At 42.7% G+C, this 17061-nt stretch overlaps 2 protein-coding genes across 2 annotated transcripts in view; both read right to left on the minus strand.

Moving 5' to 3' along the window:
* Positions 1-17061, minus strand: part of LOC308365639 (high affinity choline transporter 1-like) — a gene marked incomplete at both ends in the record, with an annotated part of 303102 nt that overhangs the window by 95220 nt on the left and 190821 nt on the right. The window lies entirely within an intron of this gene.
* Positions 1-17061, minus strand: part of LOC308365638 (ephrin type-A receptor 6-like) — a gene marked incomplete at both ends in the record, with an annotated part of 138677 nt that overhangs the window by 66996 nt on the left and 54620 nt on the right. Inside the window, 2 exons of the mRNA XM_080839126.1 lie at positions 127-462; positions 2510-2665. Of these exons, the coding sequence (XP_080695252.1) occupies positions 127-462; positions 2510-2665 (492 nt within the window). The remainder of the gene's footprint in view (positions 1-126; positions 463-2509; positions 2666-17061) is intronic.

The raw sequence follows: 17061 nt of genomic DNA on the forward strand, positions 1-17061 counted from the left end.
ACACAGAGAGTGCACCTCTGGTCTCTCTCCTCTTTCTGAACACAGAGGGTGCACCTCTGGTCTCTCTCCTCTTTATGACACACAGACAGTGCCCCCCTCGTCTCTCTCCTGGGCTGGTGTACTCACCTCCTTGGTCGGTGCTGATGGTGATGGCCGCCACAGGCCTGGGGAAGAAGCTGAGCTCCGACACGCCGTTGTGGGACTCGATCTCGAAGGTGTAGTTGGCATGGGCGGTGAAGTCCAGCACCGTGACGGAGGCGTTGGTAAGGCCTTGAGGGCGGGGCACGAAGCGCAGCTCCCCCCCACACAGCTCACACTGCTGCAGGCCGGGCCCACAGCGCTTGCACAGGACATTGTAGGTCAGGTCCTTCCGCCCGCCCGTGTCACTGGGCGGGCTCCACTCAAGGAACAGGGAGGTCTCGTTGATGTTGAAGACCACATTCCTCGGGGCAGACGGAGGCCCTATGGGTAGTGAAAAGAGAGAACCCCTTTAAACAAGGACTACTTCTAGGCTTTACTGTTCTGTACTGTACTACAGTGGGTATATGCGTTTTGGATTTGTTTTCTGAAAAGCGTTGTTCATTTTTTTTAAAGTCTGTTACAGTACATTCACACAAATGAGCTCTCTCTCTCTCTAGGAAATGGGCAATTAACCTAGGACACCCATGTGCTATGACACAGTATTTATGATGGACATTTGGCAAGCAGGTTTTAGCAGAGCAACACTAAAAGCCCTGTGGACTCTGCCCCCCGCCCTGCCCCAAAAGCCCTTGCAGTTGGGCAGACAATAGGCTGCTTCCCTCGCATTGCTCCAACACACAGGGTGTTCAGCGAGCAACACTGTCCTCCATAAATAAAGCCTCATCTCAGCCTGACGGCGCTTTGTGAGCGCTCTTTGGTGTGAGAGGAGAGAGCGCCGCCTCCCCTGGTGAGACCTCTGTGTCCGCATCAGCCCCGCTCCCTTTCAGCCGCGGCGCTCCATGCTATCGGCCTCCCATTCTCTCCATCAGAGAGCCCCACACCACAATCCTGCGCCATCAATCAACTCCCTTTCTGCCAGAGAATGCTGATTGTTATCTTGAGAGACGTCTGCAGATGGCTGCTTTTTCTCTACCTTTTGTTCATGAATGTGAAACACTAGATCACATTCCCCCTTTTTTTTCTCCTCTCAACTCTCTGAGTCTGGTGGGTGCTCTGGCTGTTTATGGGGCTGAACTGACTCAGTATGGCCGCTGAGGGTATATTTCAATGACGGATCACCAACAATGACCTCTTTGGATTCTACTGTCTGGGGGGTAAGGCTGCTGTATGCCCCTCTGAACAATCCCAAAACCAACAACACCCCCCACCCCCCACCCCCATCACCTCCCCGACCCCAGACAATACTGTGTCCACTTTGATTTGACTTGAACAAAGTCTTTCATTAGCTAATCAAAACTGATGATTAGCTCAATGACAGGGGCAGAGCAGGAATTAAGTCAGGCGTGTCCTGTTGGCCGGTGTGAAATTAAAGGCTCTCGAGGAGCACTTGGAATCATTACCGTTTAAGACTAAATATTACTCTGGAGTGTCACAAAGGCACACCGGACCGGTCACCCGGCGCGCCACCAGCAATCCCCCCGCCAATCTGTATGCCAATTCAAGTGGCTTTTCAACTGACAATGAATTATCCCACTTAAATGGCAATTTGCAAATGTTAAGCCATAATGTAGATGTTAAGCTATAGCGATGTGCTGTGAATAATTTATCAAGATATGGTAACGGAACAATGAGGTGGAGAAATAAGCTCCAGCTTCTGAGATATGATGACCTTATGTTCTATGTGATCGAGCCCTCAAGCTCTAAGCTGGATTTTCAGCCAAATACTCCTGGAACACAAAGGTATGAGAACATGGTGAGAGCATGCTTTCAAAATACAGATGCCGAAAAATAAAATACCTTTCAGCCGTAGAGTGCCTTTAACAACTGTGCATTTTATAATGCAATGCTGTGTGTTTATGTATTTCTTGACATTTGAGACCAATTGTGGATACTTTCCCAGTACGCCTCCCCTCCCCTTTCATTATTTTCTTTTCAAAGCGAATCAGTGACACATTGTCTCAATATGATGAGATAAACAAATAAAAACATTCTATTGTTTGCCGTTGATTGCACAATATAAGGACTTTAATCTGAGGTGCCGTGCACACAGCATCTAGTTTGCCTGAAAAGCAATGGCTTCAGGCCCTTGAGATCTGAAATCTCATCCTGCCCGGCTGAAATGGCTTTCTTTAGAGTATTCTCTCAGATGAGACAAAATATTGGATTTAAGTAAATTCTTTTTGGCTTTTAACCTCCCTCTGAAACTTTCAAATGAATAATAACAGCATTCCTCTTTAAGGTAAAAAAACACACCGAGAATATCGACACATTTCTGGATGGAAGTTTCGCAGTCATGGTGAAATGATAGCTTTTCAATAGAACATTTGAGCTGAAATGAAAATAGCTCTCATACATAGAATCTACTTACGAGTGCAGGCCATTGAGGGGGGGTCTTTATCCGCCCTGAAGTAGCCCTTCTCACAGTAGCACAGCTGGGACCCATCATCGTAGCTGTAACTGTGTGGGGGACACTTGGCACATTTGATGTTCCCAGCAAAAGCCTTGTAGAAGCCTGGCTGACACGCTGAGGAAAAGGACAGAAACGGAAAGAAAAAGATATTCTTGACAGGAAATGGAAAAGACTTTAAGACTTTAATTTAATTTTTCCTGTGTGGGATCGATAAAACTGATCTCATCTCAAGACATCATTTTTTTGTTGTTGAAAATAACAGACAACCACAGTCCATCAGACTGCTCCTGAAATATTGCAACTAAAATGAATCATTTGCAATCAATACTATTAAATTGTCTTACAAGTGTAAGATTTGCTAATCTGAGCCACCTGAGCTGCAAATACATACCACACCCATAATATTACTCAGAATACCCTTCCCTACGGAGTTACTGTGTTATCACAATCTAACCAAATCATGTGGAGAGGAATGTTTTTGTAATGATTCGTGCTGGTCTTTAGTGCTGACAGATGTGCTGTCCCCATCCGCCCCTCGGCCTGTGCATCCCCCTCCCCCCTCGCCTGTCCCCCCTCTCATTTCAGGTGTGGGAGAGAGGGAGGGAGAGAGAGAGATAGAGAGAGAGAGAGAGTGAGAGTGAGAGAGAGCGAGAGAGAGATAGAGGGAGGGAGAGAGAGAGGGAGGGAGAGAGAGAGAGAGAGAGAGGGAGGGAGAGAGGAGGAGAGAGAGAGAGGGAGAGAGGGAGGGAGAGAGGGAGGGAGAGAGGGAGAGAGAGGGAGGGAGAGAGGAGGAGAGAGAGATAGGGAGAGATAGAGGGAGGGAGACAGGAGGAGAGAGAGAGAGGAAGAGAGAGGGAGGGAGAGAGAGAGGGAGGGAGAGAGGAGGAGAGAGAGAGAGGAAGAGAGAGGGAGGGAGAGATAGAGGGAGGGAGAGAGGAGGAGAGAGAGAGAGGAAGAGAGAGGGAGGGAGAGAGAGAGGGAGGGAGAGGGAGGGAGAGAGGAGGAGAGAGAGAGAGGGAGAGAGAGAGAGAGAAAGAGATGGAAAGGTGATGGAAGTGGGGGCTCCTCTGGCCTCTCCTCCTCCTGTCCCCTTGGTCCCGCTCCCAAAGCACCGGTGTCAGAGGGACAAATGGCATTTCAAATCCTCTCCGGCCCCCTTGCTGATAAGTTTCAAATGTATCCTGAGACAAAGACCCCTGGCCCACACACACACCCCTGGACCACACACACACCCCTGGCCCACACACACACCCCTGGCCCACACACACATACTTAGTGAATTCCACTTCAGCCAGCTGTCACAGTGAACATCGATTTAACAAGGTAACACAAGCTGAGCGATTTGAGGGCTTCACCTTGGAACACTGAGTGCCTTCGTGCTTCACATTTTCCCCCTCTTTGATATATTAACTGGCTCAGGACTGGGGGAGCCCTGGATTCAGACCCCCCCCCCCCACGACAAATGTTGCCAATTAGACGAGACAATGATATACAATGTGGTCTTATTCAATATTATGAGTGACGTCCCCTCGGCCAGCACAAGGTTGGCATGTCATTAACCCCGGATGCACCGGTAGCCTTGATCCAAATCCTGTCACTCACTTATTCTCTCAATGCCTCCTTATAAAGTCAATGAGCCTGCTCACTGACCTTCATATGACCCGTTCACACAGATGATTGAAGGATTGTTTAACAAAAGAAAAAAACACGTCAACACCAACAATAGGTTTGAGGACAGAAATGTTTGTGTTTGTGCCGCATTTAAGATTAATTTATTTCCCAAAAGACCATACTTCATCACCAAGACTTTCGCAAGTTTTCTAAGCGATTTCTGATAAGCAATTAGATTTGGTTCCTTTAAACATGCTTTGCACAAATCCACCCATAGAGTGCCATGCTTGTGTTTGTACATAATCAGAACATGAATGTGTGAGCATGATGACCTTGTTGTGCTTGTGCTTGCTGTAAACTACATAATTAATACAAACAAAACAGACCACACACACACAGGCCAGCTCTATCTGCACGGAGAAAGAAATACAGCTCTGGCTGTGAGAGACTTGGCACAGGTCCAGCAGGTGCAATTGCCACATCACCTGCACTCAATGGCCAGACAGGAAATAGCTCTTTAGTGGACGGGGGGTTGGTGTGTGGGGAGGGGGAGGGGGGAGGGGTGGATAAGGGACTCCGGCCGGGGGAAGATCATTTTTGCTGACCTGGGGGCTCTGCTAATTCTGTGTGAGTTTCCGAAGGTTAATTAGCTTTGGAAGTAATCCAGAACCCCAGCCCTGAAAGGCAGCACACCACCACCACCCCCACCTCCTCCACCAGCACCATCAGTGGCAGCAGCAGCAGCAGGGCAGCGGCAGTGAGATCCAGAGCAGGAGACAGAGCTGGATTTCAGCACCCTGGACAGCGAACGGCCCCTTAGCCCAGCGGATGGGATGAGATTTTACATGTCTGTGGCTCAGCAGTAGGCCTGTCTTTCCCCTTCAGCACACGCAGATGGCCGAAGACCTCTCCTCCTCCTCCCTCCTCCTCAACGATGGGGTGAAGATCTCTCCTCCTCCCTCCTCCTCCTCAACGATGGGGTGAAGATCTCTCCTCCTCCCTCCTCCTCCTCAACGATGGGGTGAAGATCTCTCCTCCTTCCTCCTCCTCAATGATGGTGTGATGTTGGAATTGCATTCCTGTGTGACACGGCTCTCTCTCTCTCCTCTGCGATGACGAAGACCAACAATTTCAAGAAAAGCACAATTCTGCAGCATTTACTTGCAGAACCACATGAACAAATGTTGCAGAATAGTTCAGCTCTTGAAATCAAAGAAAGCATGATAAGATGGGTGTATGAGATAGCGTGGTGGGATGCATCCGACGAGCATCGCATATTGAAAATGGCCCCGATTTCAATTTTGCACAGCACAAAGAGGCTATCTCCTGTCCCTGATGAAAAGTTCCACAGCATATTAGATTTTTTGCCTTTGTGCAGGCTGGTTTCACTATCTGTGAATAATATATGCCATCCATAATGCTGTAATATCGGACTTCTATCACTGTGTCGTGATATTTTATTTAGGCAAAGATACATTTTTATCAACATTATTGGAATATTAAAAAGGTACGACGTAACAGAATCTGAGGACTCACATGGAATACAATTTACAGAATTCAAGATACACAACGTTTCATTTCCTTCAATCAAAGATGGACAACATTGGCACCAAACATTATGAAAAGATATAAAAAGATGAATGCACGATAAGGTCTAATAACAAAGCAGTCAGGTGGTAAAATGTCTGCCTACCTGCTTCAGGGTTTACAAAGTAAAGATAAGTAAGTAAGTATATGAAGGATGCAGATTATCAGGACCGGTAAGAAGATTTCACTACATCTGAGCAGATTGCTACACACTTACTATGAGCAAGAACCTAAGTGCAAACACAGGTGGGTCAGTAGTGTAGTGGTCCCTGGAGAAGTGGGTATACTCTAAAAAAATGTAAGCAGCCTATACAGCACAGGATAAACACCCTGTTTTTGAGAAGTGGGTATACGCAATGCCGACTGAAAAATAAGTGGGTATACTCCGTATACCCTGGACTCTACCACTGAGGTGGGTCATTGCAGTGCTCCCACACACTCACTATGAGCAAGAACCTAAGTGCAAACACAGGTGGCTCAGTGCAGTGCTCCCACACACCACATCGTAGCTTTAGTTCATGCGTGACAGACTTTGCTCGTTGCCCATCAATGAAGCGAGGGCCCCACGTTGCACTGTTGTAATTACCCGTTCCCTGAAAGTAGGCTGAAATGATATCAATAATGCAGTGACACCTCTCTATAAAGGGTTTAAAGCGTTTGATCATGATTTATGTACCTCAGGTAGCAACTATACAGTCACAAATTCCGTTGTATGCAAATACAATGACAATACAGGCTTTCAATAACACTCTAACACAGTCTAGGAGACAAAACTAAGCCAACCTGTAAAGCATTTATTGAAATGTGAATCTGATGATTTGACATTGTCTTGAAGAACACCCACTGTGGCATCATGAAACTACAATGGTGGACACATCTCAGCACCGCACTACAGGTTGTCAGAGAAAGTTTATCAGGGAAAGTTTATCAGGGAAAGCACTGCTCACAGTCCAGAGGGTGAAATAAACACCTGTCATAAAAATCAACAAGACCTAAAGTATAGTTCAATCAGATTTTGTTTCTATTTGTTGATAAGACCCTGTAAATATTCCTTTTTTTTATTTAATCTCTACAGATTTGCCCTGCATTATATTGTGAATTGTTTATCTTTACACAAGTGCAGATACATAGTCGAGATAGTGACCTGTGAGCGACTACTCGTCTTACAGAGGTGCTGACCTGGGGTGAACGTCCTGGAAGCATCACAGAGCAACTACCATAGTAACAGAGTGTAAGGAATTAGAATGAAACAAATGAGAGTAACACATTATTTTGAGCTTTTCCAGTAATTTATTTTGAGCTTCTTCATATTAATTTATCCATTTAATACCACCTATTGAATGATTCTTTTGGAAAACACACCCCTGAGTTTAGCTGTTTGAGATGCTGTCTCAGCAAGAACTGACCACTGAACGTCAGATGGGGGATACTCCAATAGACAAAGATATAACTCTGATCTCACTGTCAACAGACATCTTTGGCTAAGCACCAACACAAACGCACCATGCCTCCTCCTCATGTGTGGTCAGCAGAATGCTCAGAATACCATAGGAAGAAGCAGTCAGCCAACAGAGGAACAAACTGGCAGTGGATCACAGTGAAGATGAAGGTTGGGTTAGCAAAGAGTCTACCAACAATTAAAATAACTAGGCTACTTGTTAACAAATATACATTAATGTATTTGTAAGAAACACAAGTGATGTTATAAAATAACAAACACGTGAACCACACATAACTTCTCAAAACCAATTTCACTGAGTAAATACGCCACAGTGCAGTGATGTTCTGAGTAGAGAGCCTCAGCCCAAATAACCCCTAACGGCCAATTAGCTCTGATTGTTAACTGAGTTAATGGAGTTCACAATGACCCCGAGGTGGATGCTACTTTTAGACCAGACACACAGGTAATGGATATCTGTTGACTCCTGATGACGGTTAATGGATGAAATAACTTTGAATTTGAACATTTATCTGTAACATCGCTGACACAATAAACAAACAACAAAAAAACTCAACATGCTACGTAATGTAGAAATGGAGACAACCCCTTATTTTCTAGAATCCAAATGTTTATCACAGGTAGACTACTGTATGTGCACTCAGTGGCGGACCTAGTCATTTGGGGGCCTAAGGCGAAAACATAGCCAGGGGCCCTCTTCATCTGTCCTTTTAATGCAAAAAAAAAAGGGCCACCTCAAAGCAGGGGCGGACTGGGGGGAAAAAGTGGCCCGGGAGTTGTCTGTCAGAGCGGCCCACTTAATATACGGCGCGTTGCCTGCTCAATGTATGCAAAATACCCATACACTTAACATAATTTTGGATGATTACAAAGAAATAACATTATATATGTTTTTTAATAACATTTGGATCCACAAATTTGCCTGGATGGACACATGGAATAAAATGATACTGGCTATTGTAACACTCCAAGGTAGGTATAGTTTGCTAGATGAATATGCTTAACTCTGGGCTAGTATCAGATGGTTAGGCCTATATGTATAACTACAGAGCCTTTAGGAATAAATGTCAGCAGAGAAAGAGTACACAATTATTTTGATAATGATTAGGGCGACCTACATTAAGCAATATCATTTTTTTTGTAGGCTGATTAACTCATACAGCAATACCTTTTTGTATAGTAGATGGCAGCACACAATCAAAATATTTCCCCTCTACCTACATAGCTACAGTAGCTAGTTATATGGAAGAAAGTTGCATTCAGGAGCCTTCATAAGCAAACATGATTTGGCTCCACATTAAATTATCCCACTTTTTCATTATCCACATGTCTCAAATGTTGTATGATGCAACATAGCTTTACAGGACACATAAATGTCCAGTAACAACGTAAAGAAGGGGGCAACATATAAGTCAAAACCAACTATATTTATTGACTGATCTCGAAAGTATTGGCATACAAAAGCTAACTAAGTCTTCACAAAGAAAATAACTCAGTGTTAGGGCAAAAAGCGAACATTCACACTGTACAACCTATGAAAAGTGACAGCGGTAGCCTACAAATAAAGAAATACAGACCGCGTTAGCCACTTCACAGCGTGCTAGCCATGATTTTCTTTCGTTCCAATTCTTGGATGTAGGGTTCCACCCTTTGTAGAAACCTGTTGAATCGATACATTTGGTGTAGGAAGTCCTAATTGTTTTGTTGTCAATTTATCTTAATTAGTACGCCGCCAGAGAAAAAAAAATCTCCTTTTCCTGATAGCAGTTCGTCGCCACAATCGCCCTTAAGGTCCGCCGCCACTGGTTTGAACTTTGTTGTAGAAATGAACAGAACAGAACATACGATGGGGTGTAAACATCAGGTAATGGTAGTGTTGCATGCTGGGTGTGTGATTATGTGTGTGTGTGTGTAGGGGTGTTAAAGGTGTCTACAAGCGAGACACGCAAGTTTTAGGCTAGAGTGATTAACATTTAATAACAAATAAACATAGTAAGACTGACGGAGGAGATTAGAAAATAGTAAGACAATAGTAACCATGAGTGTGAATACAGGTCACTAGGAGTAGTATAAATAGCAGACAGTGAATCCCATTGGTTATCTTTAGAGGTATATAATGTATTCGCTTAAGCAAGGAAAACTGTCGCAACCGACGATATCTGCGGGAGGGCCGGTTGGTTATAGACTTAGGCCGTCCCAACGGCCCATCGGTGCTTGGGTGGGCAATTTATCGTGGGCTTTCTGCTGGGTGAGGGCCTAAGGCAGGTGCCTAGTTCGCCTTAATGGTAGGTCCGCCACTGTGTGCACTGTTCTCTGTAGATGATAAAAATGTGTCGTATTAGCACATGAGACCTACTCTCCACACCAATCTGGCTACTTGCAAAACTCATCTGTTGTTGGGTGGTGTCTCTGACTGTTGTTGCAACGAGTAGTACAGGCAAAGTTACCCATTTTGGAGCAAAAAATAGAATTCATTTCAGCATAGATCATTTCTATCACAGATCTCAGATTGATTAGAATTAAACATCTCTCCTAAACTAGGATTTCTTAGGACTTTTAGCATGTTGCTCTGGACACCTCATAGAAAAAAATCTTTTACAATTAGTCTGTCGTAAAACGCTACTTTGCCTGGTCTATATTGAAAGAGTGAAGTTTTAGAGGTATGCTGGTCCTAGTCAGCTGCCAAACCCAGTGCACGCTGTCTAACACACACAACACATTACAGAGACAATCACACTGACATGTACTGGTAAGGGATCGACAGCATTTTTGTTACTACATAAAAGAAACATTCAACCACAGAACAATTACTTTACAATATCCTAAAACTCAACTCAAAACAATGCTTTTAACAGATAACACAAAGGTGTGCAAATGAAATGTATCGTATCTCGTGTATCAAAACAATTTAGGGTCTTTATCGTACCTCTGCAAAACACATTTTCAAATTAGATTTTTTTTTGTATCGAAAATCATTGTTGTCACTGACCTAGCACCTTTAGATGAACATTTTTACAAGGAAGAACTGCTTGGCCTTTGTAAGATAAGTCTCCATGAACCTTGTTCATTCTGTAATATAGTTCCAGCTTCTCAGTGGCTTTCACTGTACTAAAGAAACCTGTGGTAATGAATTTATGGAACTGTGAGAGGTCGAAGGCAGAGGTCCTTTTAAAAACACCATGCGCTTCTCTGATCTCTGGCTAAATCATTGTAAAGCCATCTTCCTGGTGTGTTTTCTGAAACCACAGCGTGGGAGAATAATGTTCAAATCAGATCCTACACTAACTTAAAGAGGCCATGTGGGTGGGGATGGCAGCTGTAAAGCGCAGGGTTTATGTGCATAGCCATGTCACAGAGACAATGCACTATTACACTGACATTACGGCCGCACGACAAGCCTGGAATTAGGATGTGCTATACAGTGAGAAATACAATACATTGGTTTCCTCCTTTTCATTTCTGCCCACACCTGCACAATTTATTCTCAGCAAATCCATTTTCCAGACATGTCTAAAACGATTCCTCCTTCAACCCTTCTCCTGAACACTGTAATGTGTAATGGTGCTGTATCCCCTCCAGAGCTGGCAATCAGCCTTGTGTTAAAGACGTGTGTTCTCTTTAGGAGGACAGCCAACACACCCATGTGACAGTTACCACTGATTAACTCGATGCATGGATGGTTCTAAATACATATATGTATGTGTGTGTGTGTCTGTGTGTGTGTGTGTGTGTGTGTGTGTGTGTGTGTGTGTGTGTGTTTGTGTGCATGTAGCAGGGTTGTTGGCATCAAAGTATGCAATCGTTTGAGGTGCAGCTTTTCTGCGACTGGTTGTTCATACCAGTTTAACACCACTGTGGAATTTTCAATTGTGTCTCGCTCATCCAGCAGCACAATGTCCCATCTGATGTTTGTCAATCCATTTGGTACACTCTTTTTGTTTTGGATTGTAATTATCGGATTCTGTAAGTCGTTTACCACCCAGGATGAGTGAATGCCACGTGTATAGATTTACTAATGGCAAAACAAACTTAATGAACAGATAATAAGATGGCATGAGGACCACGGTGACTCCATCACAAACTTCCTTCCACATGACTGATGACTATTGGAGTTTAAAGCCTCCATTAAAATGAGTCTAAATGATCTTTTTAAGAGGTCACATTTGCATAAAACCCTTTCTCTGAGGTAAACACTACGGTGAGAAAAATAAATAAATAAATAGAAGCTCTAAAATGAATTCAGATGGTGTATACCCTCTACATCAATGTGGCAGTTCACCAACAAACTCCAGTCAATGACCTTTGGCATCTGTAGAAATCAAAGAAGCATCTAGCATTCTGCTAGAAGATTCTTAAACTTTACCCATAAAGCATATTTGGAGACGTTGTGTAGAGTGACTCCATAAATTGCCATAAAACCCCACAACAGAGCTGTTACTTCTGGTCCCTGCAAACTTTAATAGAAAATTATTCAATTCTCTGAGGCTTCACATGATGCTATTAAACGAAAACCATGCCTGCCATCAGGGATGCAGAGACACACAGGAACAAAGGCCATTTCAAATCCTTTGACAACATTTTGAGCACTGACTTAAAAGATACTCGATGCTTCTGGAGCTCAGCATTTGAAATAGTGTTTTTTATCGTATCCTTTTCTACTGTCTGTGGTTCTTCAATGTGCAAAAGGAAAGAGAGCAGAATAAAGATTCTACTGATGAAAGTGTGCTGATCTTCTTCATTTTCGAAAATTTTTACTTTGAGAGCTGGCTGCCGCAGCATAGGCTCTTACACTTTTAGCCGCAAAAGGACGCTTGGCTCAGATGGATTTATTTTTTTTCCCAATTGCACCTGGTCTGATATTTACTAGCCACATGCTGATAAGTCATGGAATAAGCTTTTCTGCTAAAGGTGCTAAAATGAAAAATGACAACCAATTAAATATGTAGCTATATGACAAAAAAGCTCAATTATGTATGATTGGCTTTGATTGACTGATGAAGTCAACAGGATGTAAGAGATGGAGGCATTGAGGATTTCCATATGTTTGTGGGCTTAATGATGATTTTCTCTTGTTGACTTTGATGTGTAAGTAGAGGGCACTGGACATATACAGTGTCTAATTATAAAAACAATCACACAGCATGATAGCACTCTCTGACATGAATGGTAATTATACTTGGAGTTTAGGAGAAGCAATTACTGTTGGAAATAGCACTGGCAAACACATGGTTTCTATACAGTGTTTCAGTAGCAAGTGAAGGCAAGGCTTCCTTTATACCTCTGTTTACATGATGTTACAGAACCAATTCAAAGTCTTTAACGTCATTAATACAGTTTAAGAAGGTAAAGACACACAGGAACACTGTTTGGAAAAGAAGCTTATCTGAACTTTTCTTTTGCCAAGAAATCTGAATTTACACTATTTCCCTTTCTAAAGTCCTTTCTGAACATAACAACAATGATGGCAAATGTGGTCATTTGAGGTTAAAAGGGGCTGAATCACTGCCACTGTGATGGCAGATCAAATACGGCTTAATTCCACTATTCTTTGAACATATCTGGGTGTTTTGAGCGAAACAGAAACAGCATTAATGTCTATGCAATAACCACAATAGTGTGTAGTCGGAGTCCCATTTCAGATGTTTATGAGTTGTTAATATCTCCACCTGATAGTTTCCCATCTTAACCTCTCAAATGGTTTCATTTCAATACATGTTCAAATCATCCAATATCTCACAAAAAAATCAAAGATATCTGTCAAAAAAACAAAAAACTACAACCTGAAAACAGATTTTTCTATATTTGGTGTCCCAGTATATAAAACTATTTATAAAGCGGTTCCTCTCACACATATTTGGTGTCCCAGTATATAAAACTGTATACTATAAAGCAGTTCAAATGAGCTCCACCTCCAGCAACTATAACAGTAACGTGATGCTTCAGAATTAATAATATAATGATGTCTTATATTTAAGCAATATAGCACGAGTGGGAGTGGGGTAGGTAAGGGATAATCCCACGGGTGGTGTTCGGCCGTAGCCACCGAGGTCGCCACCACCCGTTTGAATTAATGGTTATCATCAATGCGAATGTTTCATCGCGGAGTGATTTATTTTTAGCTGTGAAAAGTCCAGTAACTGTAGGTATGTTGACGAATAACCTATAGCATGGAACGTCTCTCGTCCAATCAGAAACAGCTAAATTACGCGCTAGAACCCAATTATTTTATAAATGAAATCAATATATCAGTCAGAGGGACCACACCAGTATTTTTTACCTAACTACGAACCACTATAACTAACTACTTGACTACATTTGGCTGCCAATGCAAGGATTTTTCATGCAGGACTTTTACTTGTAATGGAATATTTTTAAAATTGCTGTATTGATACTAAGGTACCTTCACGTTGGTATAGGATCTGAATACTTTTTCAACCACTGACTGAATGCAGTTTGGGGCTCAGAAAATGGATGTGGGAGAGCAAAAAAACATTTCTACGTCTTTCTGTAAGTGTCTGGCAATAATAATGAGTTTCAATCTAGCCGAAAGCAGCAGGCTTGATTAAAATTCTCATCTATCACTGACATTTTGACACAGTGAATGAATGAGGGAAGCAGATAAACAAAAATGTACATTTGGTTGTCAGTCACAAACACACTAAATCAATTATGTCAGAGGCTTGGGCGGCTCAGATTGTAAGGAAATGTATTTAGCCCAAACCAATTTGAACAAAACAACATGCCAGTCTGCAATGATACCACCTCAAGTCAAAATTGGGTTACTTTTTTTTTATTTTCTACTTTAGTTTCCATAGAATCATGTTTCAAGTTAAAAAGATGATATATAATCACAAAACAACCCCAACCTTGTTAGTGGAAATAATTGATCATGGGCAGAACCAAAGAATTAACAATAGAACAGGACAATAGACGTTGTCCTTTTTTTGAACAGTTGCAAGGTGTTGTCAACAATGGATTTCACATTATAGCACACAAGCACATTTAAAACCATAGCACACATTCGTATTCTTGACAAGATCGATAAGAGTTGATCAGTTTCTTTTACTCCGTTCCTTTAAAATAAAATCAATGTTGTACTTGCATAGTAAGTCACAGAAAATGTCTGTCTGGTGACAACCAATCTCTGCTCTGCAAAACATTTTTTTTTAAAGTATTTCTTCAATGAAACCGTACCAATCATCCCCAGTAAATATAAACGCCTCTATCTCTCCAGCTTTGACCATCACTGTACAGGTGAAACTCCAGTGGACAGAGGCACGTATCACCTTCACATTCTCTGACGTCTCATAAGTCCTGACTCCTTAGGGCTCCATAAGCACACATCTCACTCTAGATCCAGTAGGCCGGGGGATTTGAACCCCTTTACTAAACCACTTTACTCTTCAGATTTATGCCTGTCATATTGCACAGGGTAAATATATGAATAAAAACTCATCATTTCCTGATTGCAAAAGTGGAATAATAGCAACCACAGTTGTAACAATAGTTATTTGACCCAAATCTCAGTGCTGTTTCAGTCCCTGAAATCACTGCTTGTTGTGACATCTTTATGAACGTGCAATGAAACAATAGAAGCCCTTTCAACAGTTCGGCGGTGCCGTGTGATTTACAGCACCTATCTCCACTGTTATAGCCGTGTGTTAGGTCAATTCTTACCCTGCTGTGGCAGCATAACAGCCTTGGAAACAACCACTACAAGACAATAAAACTGAGGCATTAAATCAAAAGGCACTTTTTCACATGATGATAAGTACTCTTATCATTCATAGCTGTGACACTAGCTGGTAACTAATATAAGCTACTGTATGTGTTAACACTGAAAATAGTCACTCCAAGCCATTTGTACTGCCTTTGTGGTGCAGTTCCACAGCCTTATGGCACGAGCAGTCTGCGGCTGATCTTCAGTACAGGAACAACAGGAACAGAAACGAATAACTCTCCCGTTACTCCGTGGGTAATCCTCGACGCTCATGCAAGAGCACACATGCAATTTCATTTTCAATGCCTCAGCTGTTTTTAGCACTGTGCAAAAATCTCATTTGAAATGTTTCTATTTAAAACCATTCTGAAATATAAATTACTAATAGTACAAGAAATAAAAGAAAAGTGGCTACACTTACACATGATATTCACCCAAATGGGTCCTTATACTAATCATTTATGGGCTGTTTAATTTATAGCAGTGTTATTTTTCGACCATTACGCAAAGCAATATCCTTCTCATTCCACACAGATTTCAATAAACATATATCAGAACGGGTAGCGACTACGGATAGAATGTCGGGTACACAGAGTGTAAGAGAAGATAGCACTAATTTCCCTGGGTTGAGATAAAGTACAAATTATTCCACTACAACATAAAAATAGGACTCCTTCTACGCGTTCTTCTCTCACTAGTCCTCTGCATATGAAGACTGGAGGACTGGTCAAGCATGTGGTCTGTCTGAAAATGGCCAGCTGAACTCAGCTCATGTGCAAATGCTTCCCGTGGCTCTTTAATCATGTTGAACGCCAGATACCAAATTAAATCTGTCACTTCCACAGCTGGACCCTGGCGTGGTGTGCAATTTGGCATCTCGGCGCTAAATGCCCCCTCGGTGAGAGGGCTGCCTATCATAGTTTGTCATATGAGGACTGTCAAGCGTGTCGGCTGTCAGGGCAAAGTGTTTAAAGAGACGCTGGCCGTACCTCCCAGCGCTGGCCTTGGGGGTGGAAAGACTCCAGCCAGAGAGAGGGGAAATCATTTACATTGGCTGATGGAGATGTGATCATAAGTGCATAGAGCCACGATGCAGGCACACACACACACACACACACACACACACACACACACACACACACACACACACACACACACACGAACACACACACACACACGCGCACACACACAAACACACACACACACACACACACACACACACACACACACACACACACACACACGAACACACACACACACACACACACACACACACACACACACACTCACACACACACACACACACACACACAGTGTCTCCAGGCAGACTGTGTCCTCAAACACAGTGACCTTAACTTGATAAATGCACCAGGCTTAACGAGGGAACAACCCACAGAGGTGCTTAACCGCCACCATATAAGAGCAGCACATAGCTACCCAGCAGTTTTTTTTTTAATCAATGAAAAGATTAGAAAAGACAGTGGGTCTTTCTTGCACATGCTTGTGTTGAGTGGGATAATAGTGTTTGCTTTCTGAATAATCTTGAAAGGTGATTTTTATTGACCCCAGACATCCATAGTTAGCATCAGGAGAGCTCAGCAGGCTAGGCTTCCAATTAGACATCCCCTGTACGCAAGGTAATTACAAGATATATCAGCAGAGTCCGATAAAATTAGTTTGGGTTGCGATTTAGTCTCCCAGTTCCATCTGTCTAGAAATTAATCTCAACAGAAAGTTTACAAAGAAGTTGTTAAATTAAAAAGCAAAAATATCTGTTTCATCAAAATCCTGGAAACACTGCTCTACTAGTAAGAGTACAGTGTGCTAGCAGCCGTTTGGCTAATACAGTGACTACATGTATGACTGAGAGAATAGCAGTGTCCAGAGTACTAGATCTAGCATATATGAGCATGTAGTCAGAACAGTCAGATTCCATTTCCATTTCCATTTTTTCATTTAGCAGACGCTTTTATCCAAAGCGACTTACAAGGATGTATACACATTTTTTACATTTACACTGATGGCACACTGCACATCAGGAGCAATTAGGGGTTGAGTGTCTTGCCCAAGGACACTTCGACAGGGAATCGAACTAGCAACCTTCTGATTACTAAAGGATTTCTCTACCTCCTG

The sequence above is a fragment of the Sprattus sprattus genome, assembly GCF_963457725.1.
Source record: "Sprattus sprattus genome assembly, chromosome: 5".
NCBI lineage: Eukaryota > Metazoa > Chordata > Actinopteri > Clupeiformes > Clupeidae > Sprattus > Sprattus sprattus.